The 16,128-nt window shown below is 46.2% G+C and overlaps 1 protein-coding gene across 19 annotated transcripts in view; it reads right to left on the bottom strand.

The window, feature by feature from the left end:
* Positions 1–16,128, bottom strand: part of RBFOX1 (RNA binding fox-1 homolog 1) — a 1,681,944-nt gene that overhangs the window by 138,379 nt on the left and 1,527,437 nt on the right. For all 19 annotated transcript variants that reach the window (XM_040256528.1, XM_040256446.1, XM_040256394.1 and 16 more), the window contains one exon: positions 1,242–1,385. In XM_040256528.1, the coding sequence (XP_040112462.1) occupies positions 1,242–1,385 (144 nt within the window). The remainder of the gene's footprint in view (positions 1–1,241; positions 1,386–16,128) is intronic.

Below are 16,128 nucleotides of genomic sequence, written 5' to 3'. Positions count from 1 at the left end.
GCACAAGCTGACCTTTTCCATTGAAATGTCAGGATTCAGGCCTGGATATCTTAACTATGAGGACACTTCTTTGGCTTTTATGTCTGATGCACACTTGATAAACATCATGCATGCTAAAGAAAACATGCGTGTTCACTCCACCATCGTGGAATGATGACACGGAGCTGGTGTTTTCATATGGAGAATGAGGTCTACCTGGCCCAGACCTAGACTTGGAAAGTTGAGCCACTTCTTATTTCTTTTGCCATCTCTGCACCCATCCAAAAGCTCTTAGAGGGGGACTCTCTGGGCAGCCAACCTTTAGTCCAAGTCAAACGTTAAGGATGTAGTTTTGTTCATTGAATCCACAGACATTTCCCACCAATGCTGGGCCGACACAGACAAAGGGACTGTGACTGTATTTGCAAAAAATGAATGATATCCAAGCTCTGTCATAGCTTTGTCCTTTGGTGGAACTGAGCCCAAAGAGGTGGCAAGCTCATCCCTTCCCAAGGTGGATGGTGCAAAGGTCATTCCAAAAAGAGAATCAGGGTCACAATGTCCCCTGAGCAAGCGACTCTATCATTTCTTTTCTGTGGGTTGGTGGTGGCTTCTGCCTTGCTCCCTGTTTCGTCATGGTGCTTGGGCAAGACTGTCATTTGTGCATATAATCTTACAAGTTAAATCTCTGAATCCTCACCACGGATTCCAGAAGAACGTATATGGCAGGATACAAGTCAGACTCTGAAATCTGCAGTGGTTTTGTTTTAACGAGGCTTTATGCAGAACTAATTATTCTCTACAATCACCTCTGAGATCTAGATGCTCAGTACCTGGGAAAGAGCAAGGTCTGCAAAAATATGTTATGAGTCACTCTTCCCAATAATTTGGCAACTACCATAGCGAGAAAAAGCAAGATGACCCATAACTATATTAGCTGTCACATGGGTCCCCAGGCTCTTGACAGGGGATCAGCAATGAGCTTGTTTCAAGCCCCTGGGAGCCTATTTTTCATTTGACATTCAAGTTACTAACTTGAAGAAGTACCGTTGGTCTAAGTGCAAACATGGTGAACATAGCAGAAAAGTTTATACTAAAATCATGGAGATCCTGGCCAAAGAATACCCACAGATAGCATCTAAAATGCCTGCCCCCAACCCCTGCTCACTTTGTATTATGAATACCAAGAAATTACATGAGGAGGGGAGGACTCTGGGGACCCCAGAGCGGCCACTGCAGAGGAGAGGAAAGGCAGTACTTACGCCAAACATTTGTCGGAGGTCCGGATCCCGGAACCGGAAGGGGATGTTGGAGACGTGCAGCCTCTTGGGCTGGGACTTGTTTTCCGTGTTTTCAGAAGGCTGTGTCTGGGGCTGGCCATCCGTGGGCGCTGCGTCATCTGTCTGCTAAAAGAACAAGGGCAAAGCAAAGAGGCTCTGAGTGGACCTGAGCGTGCTTTACAGTGTGCTTGTCATAAAAAATATATATATATATATATTTATTTATTTATATGTATCGGCATAGAGTAGCTTTAGTGTTGTGTTAGTTTCCGCTGTACAACAAAGTGAATCAGCTATACATATACATATATCCCCACTTTTTAGGATTTCCTTCCCATTTAGGTCACCACAGAGCACTGAGTAGAGTTCCCTGAGCTATACAGTAGGTTCTCATTAGTTATCTAGGTTATGCATAGCATCAATAGTGTCTTATGATGCAGAACATCAACAGTGCGTATATGTCAATTCCAATCTCCCAATTCACCCCGCCCTGCACCATCCCCCCTTGGTATCCATACAGTTTGTTCTCTACGTCTGTGTCCCTATTCCTGCTTTGCAAATGTGTTCGTCTATACCATTTTTTCTAGATTCCACATATATCCAGTGTGCTTCTGCTTCCTCAAAATGGTGGGAAAATGCCAGAACAAAGGAATAATACAGGAGGAAACTGCTGAATCATTCATTCATCCAGCAAAGATTTACTGAAAGACCACTGAGTGCCCATCACAGATGCAGGATTCAGCCATGAGCAAAGGAGCAGAGATCCTCATTATCATGGATCTAATTCTTACCGGGGGAGAATCAGACAGACAATAAACTAAAGAAATACAGAGCTGGAGGAAGGAGATAAGAGGGAGGGGGATAAAGTAAGGGCAAGGACTCGCTGGGACAGAGGGACAGGCAGTTTCAGTAGGTAATTAGAGAAAGCTTCATCTAGAAAGGAGAATCCTCCTTTCATGCAGGCTGTTCAAAATCTTAAAATATGCCTACCTAATTGCCAAGGCTGTACAGATAAAAACATGAGTAAATCTCATAAAACATTTGAAAAGGCTGTTTGGTATTCTGAAGTCCAAGTAAGCATCTGATGGACTTAAACTTTTTCAAGGTTTTAATTTTTCCTTTCTTGATTTTGCAGACCTGTGTTGTTCATGACAGATGGCCGCATGTGGCTCTTTAAACAGAAATGAATTAAAATTAAATCAAATGAGAAATTCAGTCCCTCCCTCACAGTAGCCACATTTTTGAGTGCTGAGAGGCCACACGTGGCTGTGGCTTCCATGTTGGACAATGACGACACACAGTGCCTATATTAGAAAGTTATATTGGCTCAAGTTAGTGTCGACAATGACATCAGGATAATTAGTATAATTTGTTACTCTGCCTCCCACTCAGTCCCATCCTCCAAGGAAAAGCCTGGATAACATGATATTACAATGATACCCCCATTGAGGCAGGAACCAGGAGAAAAGTCACAGTAACATTTGATTTAATCATCTAGGCCACTTCCATACGCTCAGTTCTAGAGTTTCAACATTTCAGAGATGCTTCTAGATGCTTTCTCTGCAATTAGCAGGTACTGCCTCTAGGTGGCAGTACACGCCATTCACATGAGATGTCTGCTTCGCTAAAACATGATGGAAAACCTGTGAAAAAAGCCATCAAACTTAGGAAGGAGAGATTGTCCCCTCCTACTTACGAGCAATTTAGAAGAATACAACTAGGACAAAACTAATAACATGGACAGAATCAATGACTCTCTCATCAACCCTTGTCCTTATCGACAGGTTTCATTGAAATCTCCTTCCTAACACACACTAAATTGTATTTGTAAGGTAAGACATTCTGGTATCTGGCATACTACGCTTCCAAGCTTCTTTGGTATCCAAAGCCCTACCAGATACTTTCTTCAACTCCCAAGGGTTGTGTCAAGAAGATAAAGCACTTGGTCATATTCCTAATGCTGCTGGATCTAATAAAAAGGATGGTGATAGTTCTCTACCCTGAAAAATGAGTAGTAAGAATGCTGTTGTTCAGTTGCTAAGTCATGTCTGACTCTTTGGGACCCCATGGACAGCTGATCCCAGGCTCCTCTGTCCTCCACTGTCTCCCAAAGTTTGCGCAAATTTATATCCATCGAGTTAGGTAATAACAACGGTGCATACCGTATAAGGCTCTGTGACAACCAAATACTGTTTGCCACAGTTCCCAGCACAAGATACAATCAATAAGTGGAAGGCAAGGCATTTTTTAGAATGATGGTGATTTTTACAAAAAATGTCAAAGTGAGAGTGAAAGTTCCTCAGTTGTGCTCACCTCTTTGCAACCCCATGGACTAGTCCATGGAGTTCTCCAGGCCAGAATACTCGAGTGGGTAGCTGTTCCCTTCTCCAGGAGATCCTCCCAACCCAGGGATTGAATCCAGGTCTCCCGCATTGCAGGCGGATTCTTTACCAGCTGAGCCACCAGGGAAGCCCCAAGAATATCAAAGGAGAAGTGTAAAAAGCCTCATTAAGGAAACATGAAGGGAAGGTTCCCATTTGCTTGGTAAACACATCTTTCCTGAGCAACTACTCTCCACTAGGCACATAAGTTCATCCTCCAAAGCATGCACAGTGTCTAGCTTAGTAGAAGAGAAAGAGGCAGAAAAAGCCATGGTTAAACAGACTATTAAGAGGGTCAGAGTGACCCTCAGGGGGTTGAGTCACTCTAAATCGTATGGCTGATGGCTCCTCAGGCTTGCTGAGTCTGGAGGTTACGTTTTTAGTGGGACATGTCTAAGAGAAAAGGTGATGCTGTACCAGTGGAGTGCAAAGTATGTGCCAAGATGCAGAGAGGTGAATTCTGGATTTAGGGGACTGAGGCAGGAGACAGACAGGCTCCAAGCTAGGCATGTACAGCTAGCCTCCTTTTCACATTTCCTGAGGAAGGGGGCAGGTGGGCTCCAGGCTAGATATTTACAACCAGCCTCCTGTGTGCACTTTGAAATAGAAAACAACAGCAGAAACAGGGTAAATAGCCAAACTTTGTCTCCTGGGGACATTAACAGCTATGGCAAGGACAGAGAGGGACTAAACCCAATTTGAGTTAAGGATCAAGAGGTCATATATTTTCCATCCTTGGGGCAAGGGAGACACTACACATGCCCAGAAAGGCTGCTTGGAAGTCAAAATGGAGGGGGCACCACCCCATAATATGTGATGCCAAGCACCCCACCACCACCCCAGCCCCGTACTGGCCTCTGGGAAAAATTCATCTTGGGAAAAAGTTTCACAGGCATGTTGGGGAGGGTCCTAGGCAGGTCAGGAGTGGGAAAAGAAATGAGATAATTGGCCAAAGGTAAACAAAGATCTGGGCTTCCCCAGTGGCTCAGCAGTAAAGTATCTGACTGCAATGCAGCGGTTCGATTCCTGGGTTGGGAATATCTCCTGGAGAAGGGCATGGTAACCCACTCCAGTATTCTTGCCTAGAGAATCCCATGGACTCAGGAGCCTGGTGGGCTATATACTCCACAGGGTCACAAAAAGTCAGACACGACTGAAGCGGCTGAGCACGCGTGGAAACAAAGATCTGGCAGAAATGCCCTAATAAATGGCTTAACTGCCTCTTTAATGCACTCCTCCTCGTTAGGGGGGACGCCGACACCCTTTCCCTTTGGGTGTGTATCTCTGCCTTGCTTCTGTCTTAACAAACTGCTTCTCTGTGTGCTCTCCAACTTGGTTGTGCCGTGTCTCTAATCATAAATTTTGTACCTCTTTCTACAGTTTTTGCCTCCTTGAGAAATGCATTTTTCAATGGGGCAAGGGCCCGGGAAATTTTGCTTCTAGCCTCTAGCCCCTGGGGAACTAGTGGCTAGGAGTCATGGTTTTCATCCAGGCTACCCAGTTCAATTCCTGGGCAGGGTACTAAGATCTCACTTTAACTCACACCTCACTGGCATTCCTTTGAGATTGGGACTACAGGCAGACCTCCATGTCACTGGTCGGAGGGAGAGTGCATGAAGGAAGGGTAGGAGAGAACCCAGCAGAGGGAGGCAGGGGGTAGACCTAAAGAGCCCTAAGGGTAGATCAAGAGGATGCAGTTTTTCCTTAAGGACCATAGCAGGGCGGTGGCGTGACCAGCATGAGGCACAGGCTGAGCCATGCTAGACAAATGACCAACGTCTGCCTCCTGGCTGGCTGACTCACCGACTGAAGGGGTGAATGCGTTAGGAGTAAAGGAAGAAACCAATGAAGGAAGGGGTGAACCGTCTCCTTTGCTACCCCCCAGTGAGAGGAAGAACAATATTACAACTTTGACATTTGTAAACTGGATATTTATATATTTATTTATAGTTTTTGGCTGTGCTGGGGCTTCCTGGGGCTTCCCAGGTGTTGCAGTGGTAAAGAATCTGCCTGCCGACGCAGGAGACAGAAGAGACATGGGTTCAATAACCGGGGTCAAGAAGATCTCCTGGAGGAGGAAATAGCAACTCATTCTAATATTCTTGCCTGGAGAATCCCATGGACAGAGGAGCTGTAGCCCACCAGGCTCCTCTGTTCATGGGGTCACAAAGAGTCAGACATGACTAAGCAAGTGAGCACACACACGTGCACAATATGAGGTCTGGAGACACAGCCACGAGACAGAAATGACCTTGAATCGTGAGACTGTCACTTTCTGAGGGCCTGGGGGTCTTACTGGTCAAACACAAGACTCCAGTTTGCAGAAGCAGCAGGCTAGTTCTCAGGCCTTCAACCCACTTTTCCCCTTCAGTCAGAAGTTGCTGTTCAAATGCAAATGAAAACCTGCTCCTTCTGCTCCCAAGAAGGAAACTTAAGATTTGGATTTCTGTGTAACTGTTGGATGTTTCAGTTTAATAAACCTAATTAGGAATTACAGAGATTACGATTAAACATATTAAATGATTAATAGCATTATGCTGCTCATGTGAAAATTTAAATTAATCATCTTTAGTCAAACAGGACTTTGGAGAAATCTTTGTGTTGTTTCCTTTGATAAAAACACGCAACGCTCAATCGATCACTGTGCGCTGGGCACAAATACAAAAAATGCTCAGAAACGGCTGTGCCGGCATACCTGTGTGTTAAAAGTAATTTTTAAAGATAACATGGAAAGAAAGAACAAACTAAACCAAAAAGTTATTTCAGACATCATAGGGAGCTTCTCTGGTGGATCAGTGGTAAAAGAAGCAGCCTTCATGAGACATGGCTTCGCTCCCTGGGTTGGGAAGATTCCCTGCAGAAGGAAATGGCAACCCACTCCAGGATTCTTGCCTGGAGAATCTCACAGGACAGAGGAGCCTGGTGGGCTATAGCTCATGGTGTTGCAGAGAGTTGGACATGACTTAGCGACTCAACAACAGGGGAATGGAAAAGGAAAGGGAAGAGGGAGGGTATCAGTATCCAGAGGCTGACAAAGAAGCATAAGGAAGCAATCTAAAAGGTTGAGCAGGCCCGCTTGTATGTTGTGATGTGATGAGGACCATATGGAGTACGAGTCAAACTAAAGAAGCTATGACAAAGCCGCCATCTCGCGAGGGGTCAGAACTATGGGAATGACCCTTACTGACCCCTCATCTTGAGTATTTCTGGCTGTGAAGTTTCCTTTTTGCTGGGAACTTTCAGGGAAAACATATTCAGCACATACTTGGGGTTTCATATCCCTGTATTAATGTCCTAAGAAATTACCAAAAACCTAGTGACTTAAAGCAAACAGAAATGGACTGTCTCTCAGTTGCAAAGGCCAGAAAAGTACAGTGAAGATGCCCCCAGGGTCCTGCTCTGGCCAGAGACCCCCAGGGGGACGTCCTTCCTTGTTCTTCCAGCCACTGGTGGCTTCTTGCCTCGCCTGAGCTGCACTGCTAGAGTCTCTCATCTCTGTTTGGCTTTCTTCCCCTGAGTGTCTGAGATTCAAGTCTCCCTCAGCCTTTTTTCTTCTTATAAGGACATTAAGGGCACTGGATTTAGAGCTCATGCTAAATTGAGGTTGATCTAGTCTTGAGATCCTTAAGCTAATTGCATCTGTAAAGACCTTTTATTTTATTTTATTTTCCAAATAAGGTCACATCCCCAGGTTTATGAAGGCCAGAACATGGACACATATTTGAAGGCCTTCGTTCAACCCACGAAGTCCCCTGCTAAGAAGTCCCCTGCTAAGCAAACAGCTGGGAAATGCTTGGAAAATGAGTAACTGTTATCAAGAATTATCAAGGCGCAGTTGTACTTTTTAAGCAGTCCTGGTGCTATGAGGCTCTCAAAAGGGCTGGCCACAACCCAGATGCAGAAGAAGGGAGAATGCCCCCACCAGAGCTGTCCCCGGGCTCTCAGCTATCACACTGGTCAGTCTGATGAATTCTCACTTCTCAGATGGCTCAGTAGTAAAGAATCTGCCTGCCAATGCAGGAGACGTGGGTTCGATCCCTGGGTCAGGAAGATCCCCTAAAGAAGGAAATGGCAACCCACTCCAGGATTCTTGCCTGGGAAATCTCATGGACAGAGGAGCCTGGAGGGCCACAATACAGGGGATTACAACAGTCACACATGACTTATGCCTTAATACTTTGGCCACCTGATGTGAAGAACTGACTCAATTGAAAAGACCCTGATGCTGGGAAAGATTGAAAGCATGAGGAGAAGGGGATGACATAGGATGAGATGATTGGATGGCATCACCGACTCAATGAGTTTGAGTAAACTCTGGGAGTTGGTGATGGACAGGGAGGCCTGGCCTGCTGCAGTCCATGGGGTCACAAAGAGTAGGACATGACTGAGTGAATTGAACTGAACAGCAAAATGAGAAGAGATTCAAGCTATCCTTTCAAAAACAGGCTCCAAGACCCCTTTCCGTACTCGCCCCTGAATGCAGTGATGACCTTCAGCTGGGCTGAGAAGCCTCCAGAAAGGCCACCAGCACTTGAAAGATGAAGACCTTCCTGAAGGTTCCTCACACAGATGGACAAGCATCCCTAAGGAGTCCACTAAAGCCTATGGCAAAAGCACAGGGTGAGATTTCTAAAGACAAAAATAAAACAATGTGAAAACGCTACAAGACTTACTAAGGAAATGAACCATCTAGAACATGTCTTTTTGAAAGGCAGGATCTACCAGGTTTGCGATTACATTCCCCAAGGCTGGTACATGTCAAAGCTTAGTGGGAATTAATCATTGAAAGAACTCTTGATTTATCTGTGTCTGATTTTTTTAAAGTCACTTTGGCTCTAAAGTGAGGCCCAGCTGAATTAGAAATGTACCTCGTAACCATGTCTGGAAGATCAGAAGGTGGAACTTAAAAACCAAGCAAATTAATACTGTTCCACTTGCTCAGAGATGGAAGTAAATTGAGGTGAGTAAGGATGTTAGTGGTGTAGGCAGAATGGCTGGGGTGTTGTCCCTCTCAGAACCTTCCAGGCCAGACCCTCGCCCTGATCTAAGAGATGCTGCCTTGACCCCTGTGTCCTGGTATTCCCCATTTTGCTCACGAGCCTCTTAGCTCTCCCTTCAACACTCAGTACATTCCTTAGTCTTCACACCTGTTTATCTGTCCCCTTGCCTGGATAATTCTCTCCCCACAACACTGTGGGTCAACTATCCTTCAGTAAAAAAAAAAATAAATAAAACAGCTGCATCAGCATCTCCTCCCTTCGTGCCCACTGTTCTTGCACAACACACATCACTTCTTGCTTTTACATTATATGCTTCTGTTAATTTCTATAATCTGTCTTCTCTACCAGAATGCACAGTGCATGAGAACAGGGAAGGCAGAACCTCCATGCACTTACCTCTTAGAGCAGAGTTTCTCTACAACAGAACTGTTGGCACTGGGGGTTCCTTAATTCTGTGATGTGGGGATCACCTGGTGAACCATAAGATGTCCAGTAGCATCCCTGACCTCCACCCACTAGATGTCAGTAGCCTGCCCTGGGGCTAGGACAACTGAAAATCTCTTCGAGGCTTCAAAGGTCCTGGGGAGCAAAACTGCACCAATTAAAACCGCTCACCTAGCACATGTGGTAAGTTCTCTGTAAATATCTGGGGCATACATGAACAAACCTGGTTTTGCCACGAGTGAGTTGCATGAATCCTGACTTCATGTCTCTGGGTCTTAGTTCCAACTTGGATAAAATGATAAACCCTGAATGTTCCTTGGAATAACTGAAGCTGATGCTGAAGCTCCAATACCCTGGCCACTTGATGAGAAGAGCCAACTCATTGGAAAAGACCCTGATGCTGCGAAAGATTGAGGGCAGGAGGAGAAGGGGGCGACAGAGGATGAGATGGTTGGATGGCATCACCAACTCAATGGACATGACTTTGAGCAAACTCTGGGAGATGGTGAAGGACAGGGAAGCCTGGTGAGCTGTAGTCCATGGGATCCCAAAGAGTGAGATGCAACTTAGCGACTGAACAACAAAAATGGTAAATGCATCTCTGTTCTTTAGATAGGGTCATGAAATCAAAGCACCATGAAGAAATAGGATCATCATCATCTCTATTACGAACAGGATTAATAATCATCAGCTTTGTGCTTTATTTCTCAGGCCCACGGATGTCGATGACTCTGAAATGCAGCTTCCTCATCATTGCAGGAAAGGTTGAAGGACCCTGTGTGTGCTCATCCCTCAGTCCTGTCCAACTCTTTGCAACACCATAGACTGTAGCCCACCAGGCTCCTCTGTCCATGGAATTCTCCAAGCAAGAATACTGGCATGGGTTGCCATTCCCTTCTCCAGGGGATCCTCCTTACCCAGAGATTGAACTCAGGTCTCCAGCATTGCAGGTGGATTCTTTACCATCTGAGCCACCAGGGAACTGACATGATGCAAAGCCCATTAACTCCAGAGGTAGGTTTCCAGGAAGCTCTTGGCAGAGGTTCCCAAATAAACTCATTAGAACGGCAAAGCCTGCTCCTGCTCTGGTCCAGTTTGAGGGCCCTATTAGGAGGCAGAATGTGTGCCTCGGAATTTTTCCTAATAAACAAACTCCCCAGATATCAGCGCAGGTTATAAATGTTAAGAAAACACCACCAGCTCTTTAATCTCCTGATCGCTTAGTGCTTCCGTTAAAAAAAAAAAAAAAAGAAAACCTTAATAAAGGACCGTGGGGCTCCCTCTGCTATAATCGTTCCTAATTCAATGAATAGCTCTGAGCAACTCAAGGCTAATCCTGGTGAAATTGGATTTTGATATCGACCAATCCAGGGACGACTGTTGGAGAGAGCACGCATGGTCATGCAGGAATCCGTGCCTTTCAGATTGTGGCCCCGCCCCCCATGGTCTCCTCTCTGCTGAGTTCACCTGTGAAACAGGGGCTGACCAGATCTCTGGGAGGAGAAGCACAGGAAAAGGGCTTTCCCCAGCTGGCACTAGTGGTAAAGAACCCCAATGCAAAAGATAACAGAGACGTAAGTTCACTCCCCGGGTCAGGAAGATCCCCTGGAAGAGGGCATGGCAACCCACTCCAGGATTCTTGCCTGGAGAATCCCATGGACAGAGGAGCCTGGAGGGCTACAGTCCATGGGGTCCCAAAGAGTCGGACATGACCAAGGTACTGAGCAGGCACTGTGGGCTCAGTTGCTCAACTTGTCCAATTCTGAGACCCCCTGGACCCAAGGATCAAACTTGCCATCTCTTGAATCTCCTGCATTAGCAGGTGGATTCTTCACCACTGGCACCACCTGGGAAGCCCACATTATATAGTAGGTACTTTATTGAGTAATTCCAGGAACAGTCTCTGGGTCCATCTTCTTTCCTGCTGAGCATCTCTCACTCTGCCATGAAGGTATCAAAACAGACCATCCAAGACTCAACCTTGAGGCAGTAAGAGCCCTACCTTGCCCCACCTCCCGATCAGCCTACTGAATATTTAGCGTCTTCCCTCTGCTAAGGTCATCCCCCACCTTCACACACAAAGCTCTCAGTGGTGATAAATAAAAAGTGTACTTTTGAATAGCCAGCTGCTTCTCCCTCCTCTACCAATCATGTTATTTCTCCGAGAGAAAAGCTGAGTGTCTTGGAGGCATTATTTGATTAAGTTGACAATATTATTGGGAGAGATAGTTGAGTAGCCACTGCGATGTACTTGGGACCAAATTGATTTGTGTAACAAACACTTGGCCTGAGTCTTCTCGCAGCCTGAAGAGCAGTCTTGATTTAGCCAGGAAGCCGGGTGAATTTAGAGGATCCGCAGACCCTCTCTCTCAAACCACGGAGAGCAGCAGGGGAAGAGCACAGACTAGCGTAATTCAATACATTGCACTATAGGCTCCGAAAATAATATAGCGGAGCTTTGCAATATACCTATTTGATTTGATTTGTAAACTTGATAAAAAAGCAATCGAGAAAAGTTCAGGGGAAAAATATATATGTTCTAAGCAAAAATGTGACTATATTGAATGTGTACAAAGGACCACAGAAAGGAGTGAAGAGGGGAGAAAAGCATGCATACTAAATCGACTTCCTACCCTGGCGTTAGACAATATTACACACTCTCCATTTAAAATGAAGCAAGATGGTGCAAAGCGATTTTCCATTAAAAGTAATAATCGTGGTAAGCCCAGGGAATGTGCATTAAAACCCTCATCTCAGGTTCTCTAGAAATACATCCAACTTCAAAACGGGGCTGGTGCGGATTCACTCTGCTTCCGGCTTTTTTTTTTTTTCTTTCCATTTTAGCTCTGTAGGCAAACAAATAAGTTAATCACACAGCTTTGGATGGAGTTAATGCCGCCTTCCTGATTCAGCTGGGCTGATTCTGTAGCCAGGTGACAGAGAATTAAGAAACATGTTGCATTTCTTTCAACTCAAATTCAACGCTCTGCTAGAATGATGAAATTCCTAGGAAAGCAGAAGGACTGGAGGACAGAGACAGGACGACTCAATATATTTTGGCTTTTACATATATATTTTTTTAAGTCTTTGAAAGAATAGGATGAGCAGGCAAGGGCCAAGCACCGAACACACCTGTAATGGAGATGAGCTGCCAACGTGTCTGTATTAGTCAGCGCTGGCTGCTGTAACAAATTATCACAGACTAGGTGGTTGAACCCACAAACACTTATTTCTCATGCTTCTGCAGGCTGCAAAGCCCATGATCAAGGTGCCCGCATGTTAGGTTTCTCGTGAGAGCTCTCTTTTGTGGCTTGCCACCTTCTGGCAAATGTGTTTGCTATGTCCCCAAACAGTGGAGGGGGGATGAGCATGTGTGTGCTCAGTCCTGTCCAGCTCTTTGCGACCCCATGCACTGAAGCTTTTCTGTCCATGTGATTTTCCAGGCAGAAGTACTGGAGGGGGTGGCTATTTCCTCCTGTAGAGGATCTTCCCGACCCAGAAATCAAACCCGTGGCATCTCTTATGCCTTCTGCATTAGCAGGTGGCTTCTTTACCACTAATGCAATCTGGGCAGCCCCAGAGAGGGGACGGCCTCTCTCAATTCCTCTTCTAAGGACACTTATCCAATCAGGAGGATCCCACCCTCATGATGTCATCTAAACTCAATAACTCCCTGAAGCCCCCACCTCCAAATAACATCAGCGGGTTAGGGTTTGAACATACAAATTTGGGTGGGAGGCAAGGGGACAGGGGCAGGGCTGGGGAGAACCAATTCAGTCCATAGCAATGTTTAGCAGACCCTGCAAATACCTAGGAATAAGAAAAGGTGTTTTGCCCTAGAGGGCTTCCCTGGTGGCTCAAATGGTAAAGAACACGCCTGCAATGCAGGAGACACATGTTTGATCCCTGGGTCAGGAAGACTCCCTGGAGAAGGGAATGGCAACCCACTCCAGTATTCTTACCTGGAGAATCCCAACGACAGAGGAGCCTGGTGGAGGGTGGGGCTATAGTCCGTGGGTTAGCAAAGAGTTAGACATGACTGAGCAACTAACACATAATTATTATGGTGATGGACAGCTAGAACAGTGTCTGACACCTGACAGCCATTTAATAAAGATTAGCTGAATGACTGGCACTCCGTTAAGCTCACTGCATCACCTGATGACTCAGAGAAGAAGATTCGACTGCTTGTTCCCATTTTATGATCAAGGAATCTGAGGTTCAGAGAGCTCAGAGCTTCTTTGGGATGCTCAGTCATTGCATGGGAGGCACAGTGGCAGGGTGGATGGGACCGATTTCCTGGGTCAAACCCCTGAATGACACATGAAGCCATGTGACAGCTCTCTGATCACCTGGTGATTTAAAATAGCCAGGTCCACTTTCAAGGACCTCCAAAGTCCGTGAGATGCAAACCCACTTCCAAGTGCTGCAAACCTGCCCCGATGGACCTGCAGTAGCAGGGCGTGTTCCCTGCCTCTCCGCCCCTCCCATTCCAGCACTTGCGAGAGGAGGTCCACCCTGGGACACGTTAGGGCTTGTCCTTTGGGGCAGGGGTTGGAAGAAAGGATGCGGGAGGTGGAGGACATTCAAAGAAATAAGATGCTTCCCGATGGGGAGAAACAGGTGCCCTGCTGGGTTTTCTCTGTCTTTCAGCCGGAGCAGGTGTGCCCCTGGTGGCTTTGGTGAGGGTGGAGGGGCCTGAGGGTCAGCACGTTTGGGTTACTTGGAGCCGTGATCAGCCACCTCCCCCTCTGCCCCTGCCCCATTCAACTTCTACTGTCGCCCAGCGCCCTGTGTCTTCAACGCTCCCAACTCTCCTTATAAGCAGGGTCCCCTCCTTGAGCACTAGGCTTCCTGGACAGCCTCAGAACCCCTTCCCATCCTTCCTCTGAACTTCAGGCTCTTCCAGGAGCCAGGGGAACCACAGGGAGCAGAGGGTGGGCACCTGGATGCATTCTCCATGACAGTCCTTTCCCATCCTGCTGTTTCTAACTACGCCAGCACACCTCCACTTTTATAAACCCCCAGGTAAGAAGCAGGCGTGAATCCTCTATTAATGACATCCTGGGGCCCAAGTGATTCAAGGAATGTGTCAAGTTCTTGCAGAAACTGTGCCGCCTTCTCCTGCTCTGACGGTATCATGAAGATAAGGCTTCTTCTTTAGCCCAGCAAGCACACAGCCTGAAAGAGACAGCGACCCCCGCCCTCCGCCTCCAGGAGAGACTTTCCTACGGCTCTCCTCTCATCCCATCTGAGCCCCCGAGTTGTTTTTAATCCTCCGTCTCACTCAGAAATCAAGGTCAACTTAAACATCGATTTAAAAAGAAAAAAAAATGTGGCTATTTTGCAATGAATCTTCAAATCCTCAAAGATTTCCGCCCCTACATGTATTTAATTTAACCAAATGGCAGACCTATGCATGGTGTTCATTCCCCAGGCCTAATAAAACTGCTGACACCACAATCTGGATGCAGAAAATGAGTGATGAATTTAAGACGAAACTGATCTCAGCTAAAATCCCTGGATTTGCCTTATTAATGACCTTTCTTTGTATAAATGCTTGAAACAAAGAGACAAGCATTCTGAGGGTTTTGTTGTAGGACTACTGGAGTTTTCTCAGTGTCTCAGACATAGGTGGATGTGTTTCGAAGACATATGTGGATGTTTCCAAGACGTAGGTGGACGTGGTTTTATGTGTGTGTGTGTGTGTGTGTGTGTGTGTGTGTGAACGTGGAGCTGTCTATTCTGACACTCGAGAGCTAAAGAATTTTGTCTCATTATGTATGTGATTTCTGCAAATGGACACAGTTCCGGTTACTTCTGAGTTCCAAATCTTATTCATGAGAAGGCTAATTTCTAGTGCACTGGTAGATGGGGAGGAGTCTAAATATACATCAGGAAATAGAAATACTAAGAAGTGTACTCTGAAAGTAGACACGCCTGCATCTCCCTTTGAGTTTGCTCTTTACCTAGACAGAGAGCAAACTTTTCCTTAAAGGTCTGTTTAGTAAACTGATGGCTGATCTGCCTCTGTTGAGTCCCTGGGACTGCAAGGAAATCAATCCAGTCAATCCTAAAGGAAGTCAATCCTGAATATTCACTGGAAGGACTGAAGCTGAAGCTCCAATACTTTGGCCACCTGATGTGAAGAACCAATTCATTGGAAAAGACCCTGATGCTGGGAGAGGTTGAAGGCAGGAGGAGAAGGGGAGAGACAGAGAATGAGATAGATGGATGGCACCATCCACTCAATGGACATGAGACTGAGCAAACTCCAGGAGGTAGTGAAGGACAGGGAAGCCTGGTGTGCTGCAGTGCCTGGGGTCACAAAGAGTTGACACAACTGAGTGACTGAACAACAGCTGCCTCTGTCGCCCATCAAAACAGCCAAAGGCAGTGAGAAGAAGGAGAAAGAGCTCCCCGTCCTGGGCCATCTCATGTAATTACGTCATTCATAGCTCTAATAAGAAGAGGGTGAGGCTGCAAGAGATAAGACTTTGGTGGTAGATGTAATGCTGCATGACCTAGGGCAAGTCACCTGCCTTCTCAGAGTCTCCAACTCTTCATCTGTTTAAGGAGCATGATACCACCTCCCTCCTGGGTCAGAGAGAAGCAAATGGAATTATGTCCCAGAAAGTGCTTTGACTGCTTCAGGATGCTGTGTATCTATGAGCAACGATTTCCATTTTTGTGGGTTAAAGGGAAAAGCAAGATGCTCCCACACAGCAGATGAGAATATGGAAACCAGTGTAGTGACTAGAAAGCTTGTTTATTCATTGGTATTAGTAACGTTAGTTGCTCAGTCGTGTCCAACTCTTTGGGATCCCATGGACTGTAGCCGGCCAGCCTTCTCTGTTCATTGGATTCTCCAGGCAAAAGTACTGGAGTAGATTGTCATTCCCTTCTCCAGAGGATCAAACCCAGGTCTCCTGCAACAGGCAGATTCTTTACTGTTTGAGCTACAGGGGAGACCTGTAGTCACTGGACTACAGCCATTGAACCTTTAGTCATTTGAGGTCCTTCAATTCAAGAAACTTGGGATTC

Source organism: Oryx dammah, unplaced genomic scaffold (assembly GCF_014754425.2).
Source record: "Oryx dammah isolate SB20612 unplaced genomic scaffold, SCBI_Odam_1.1 HiC_scaffold_2, whole genome shotgun sequence".
NCBI lineage: Eukaryota > Metazoa > Chordata > Mammalia > Artiodactyla > Bovidae > Oryx > Oryx dammah.
The sequence above is the reverse complement of the archived record's forward strand: the minus strand, read 5'-3'. Positions and strand labels throughout refer to the sequence as shown.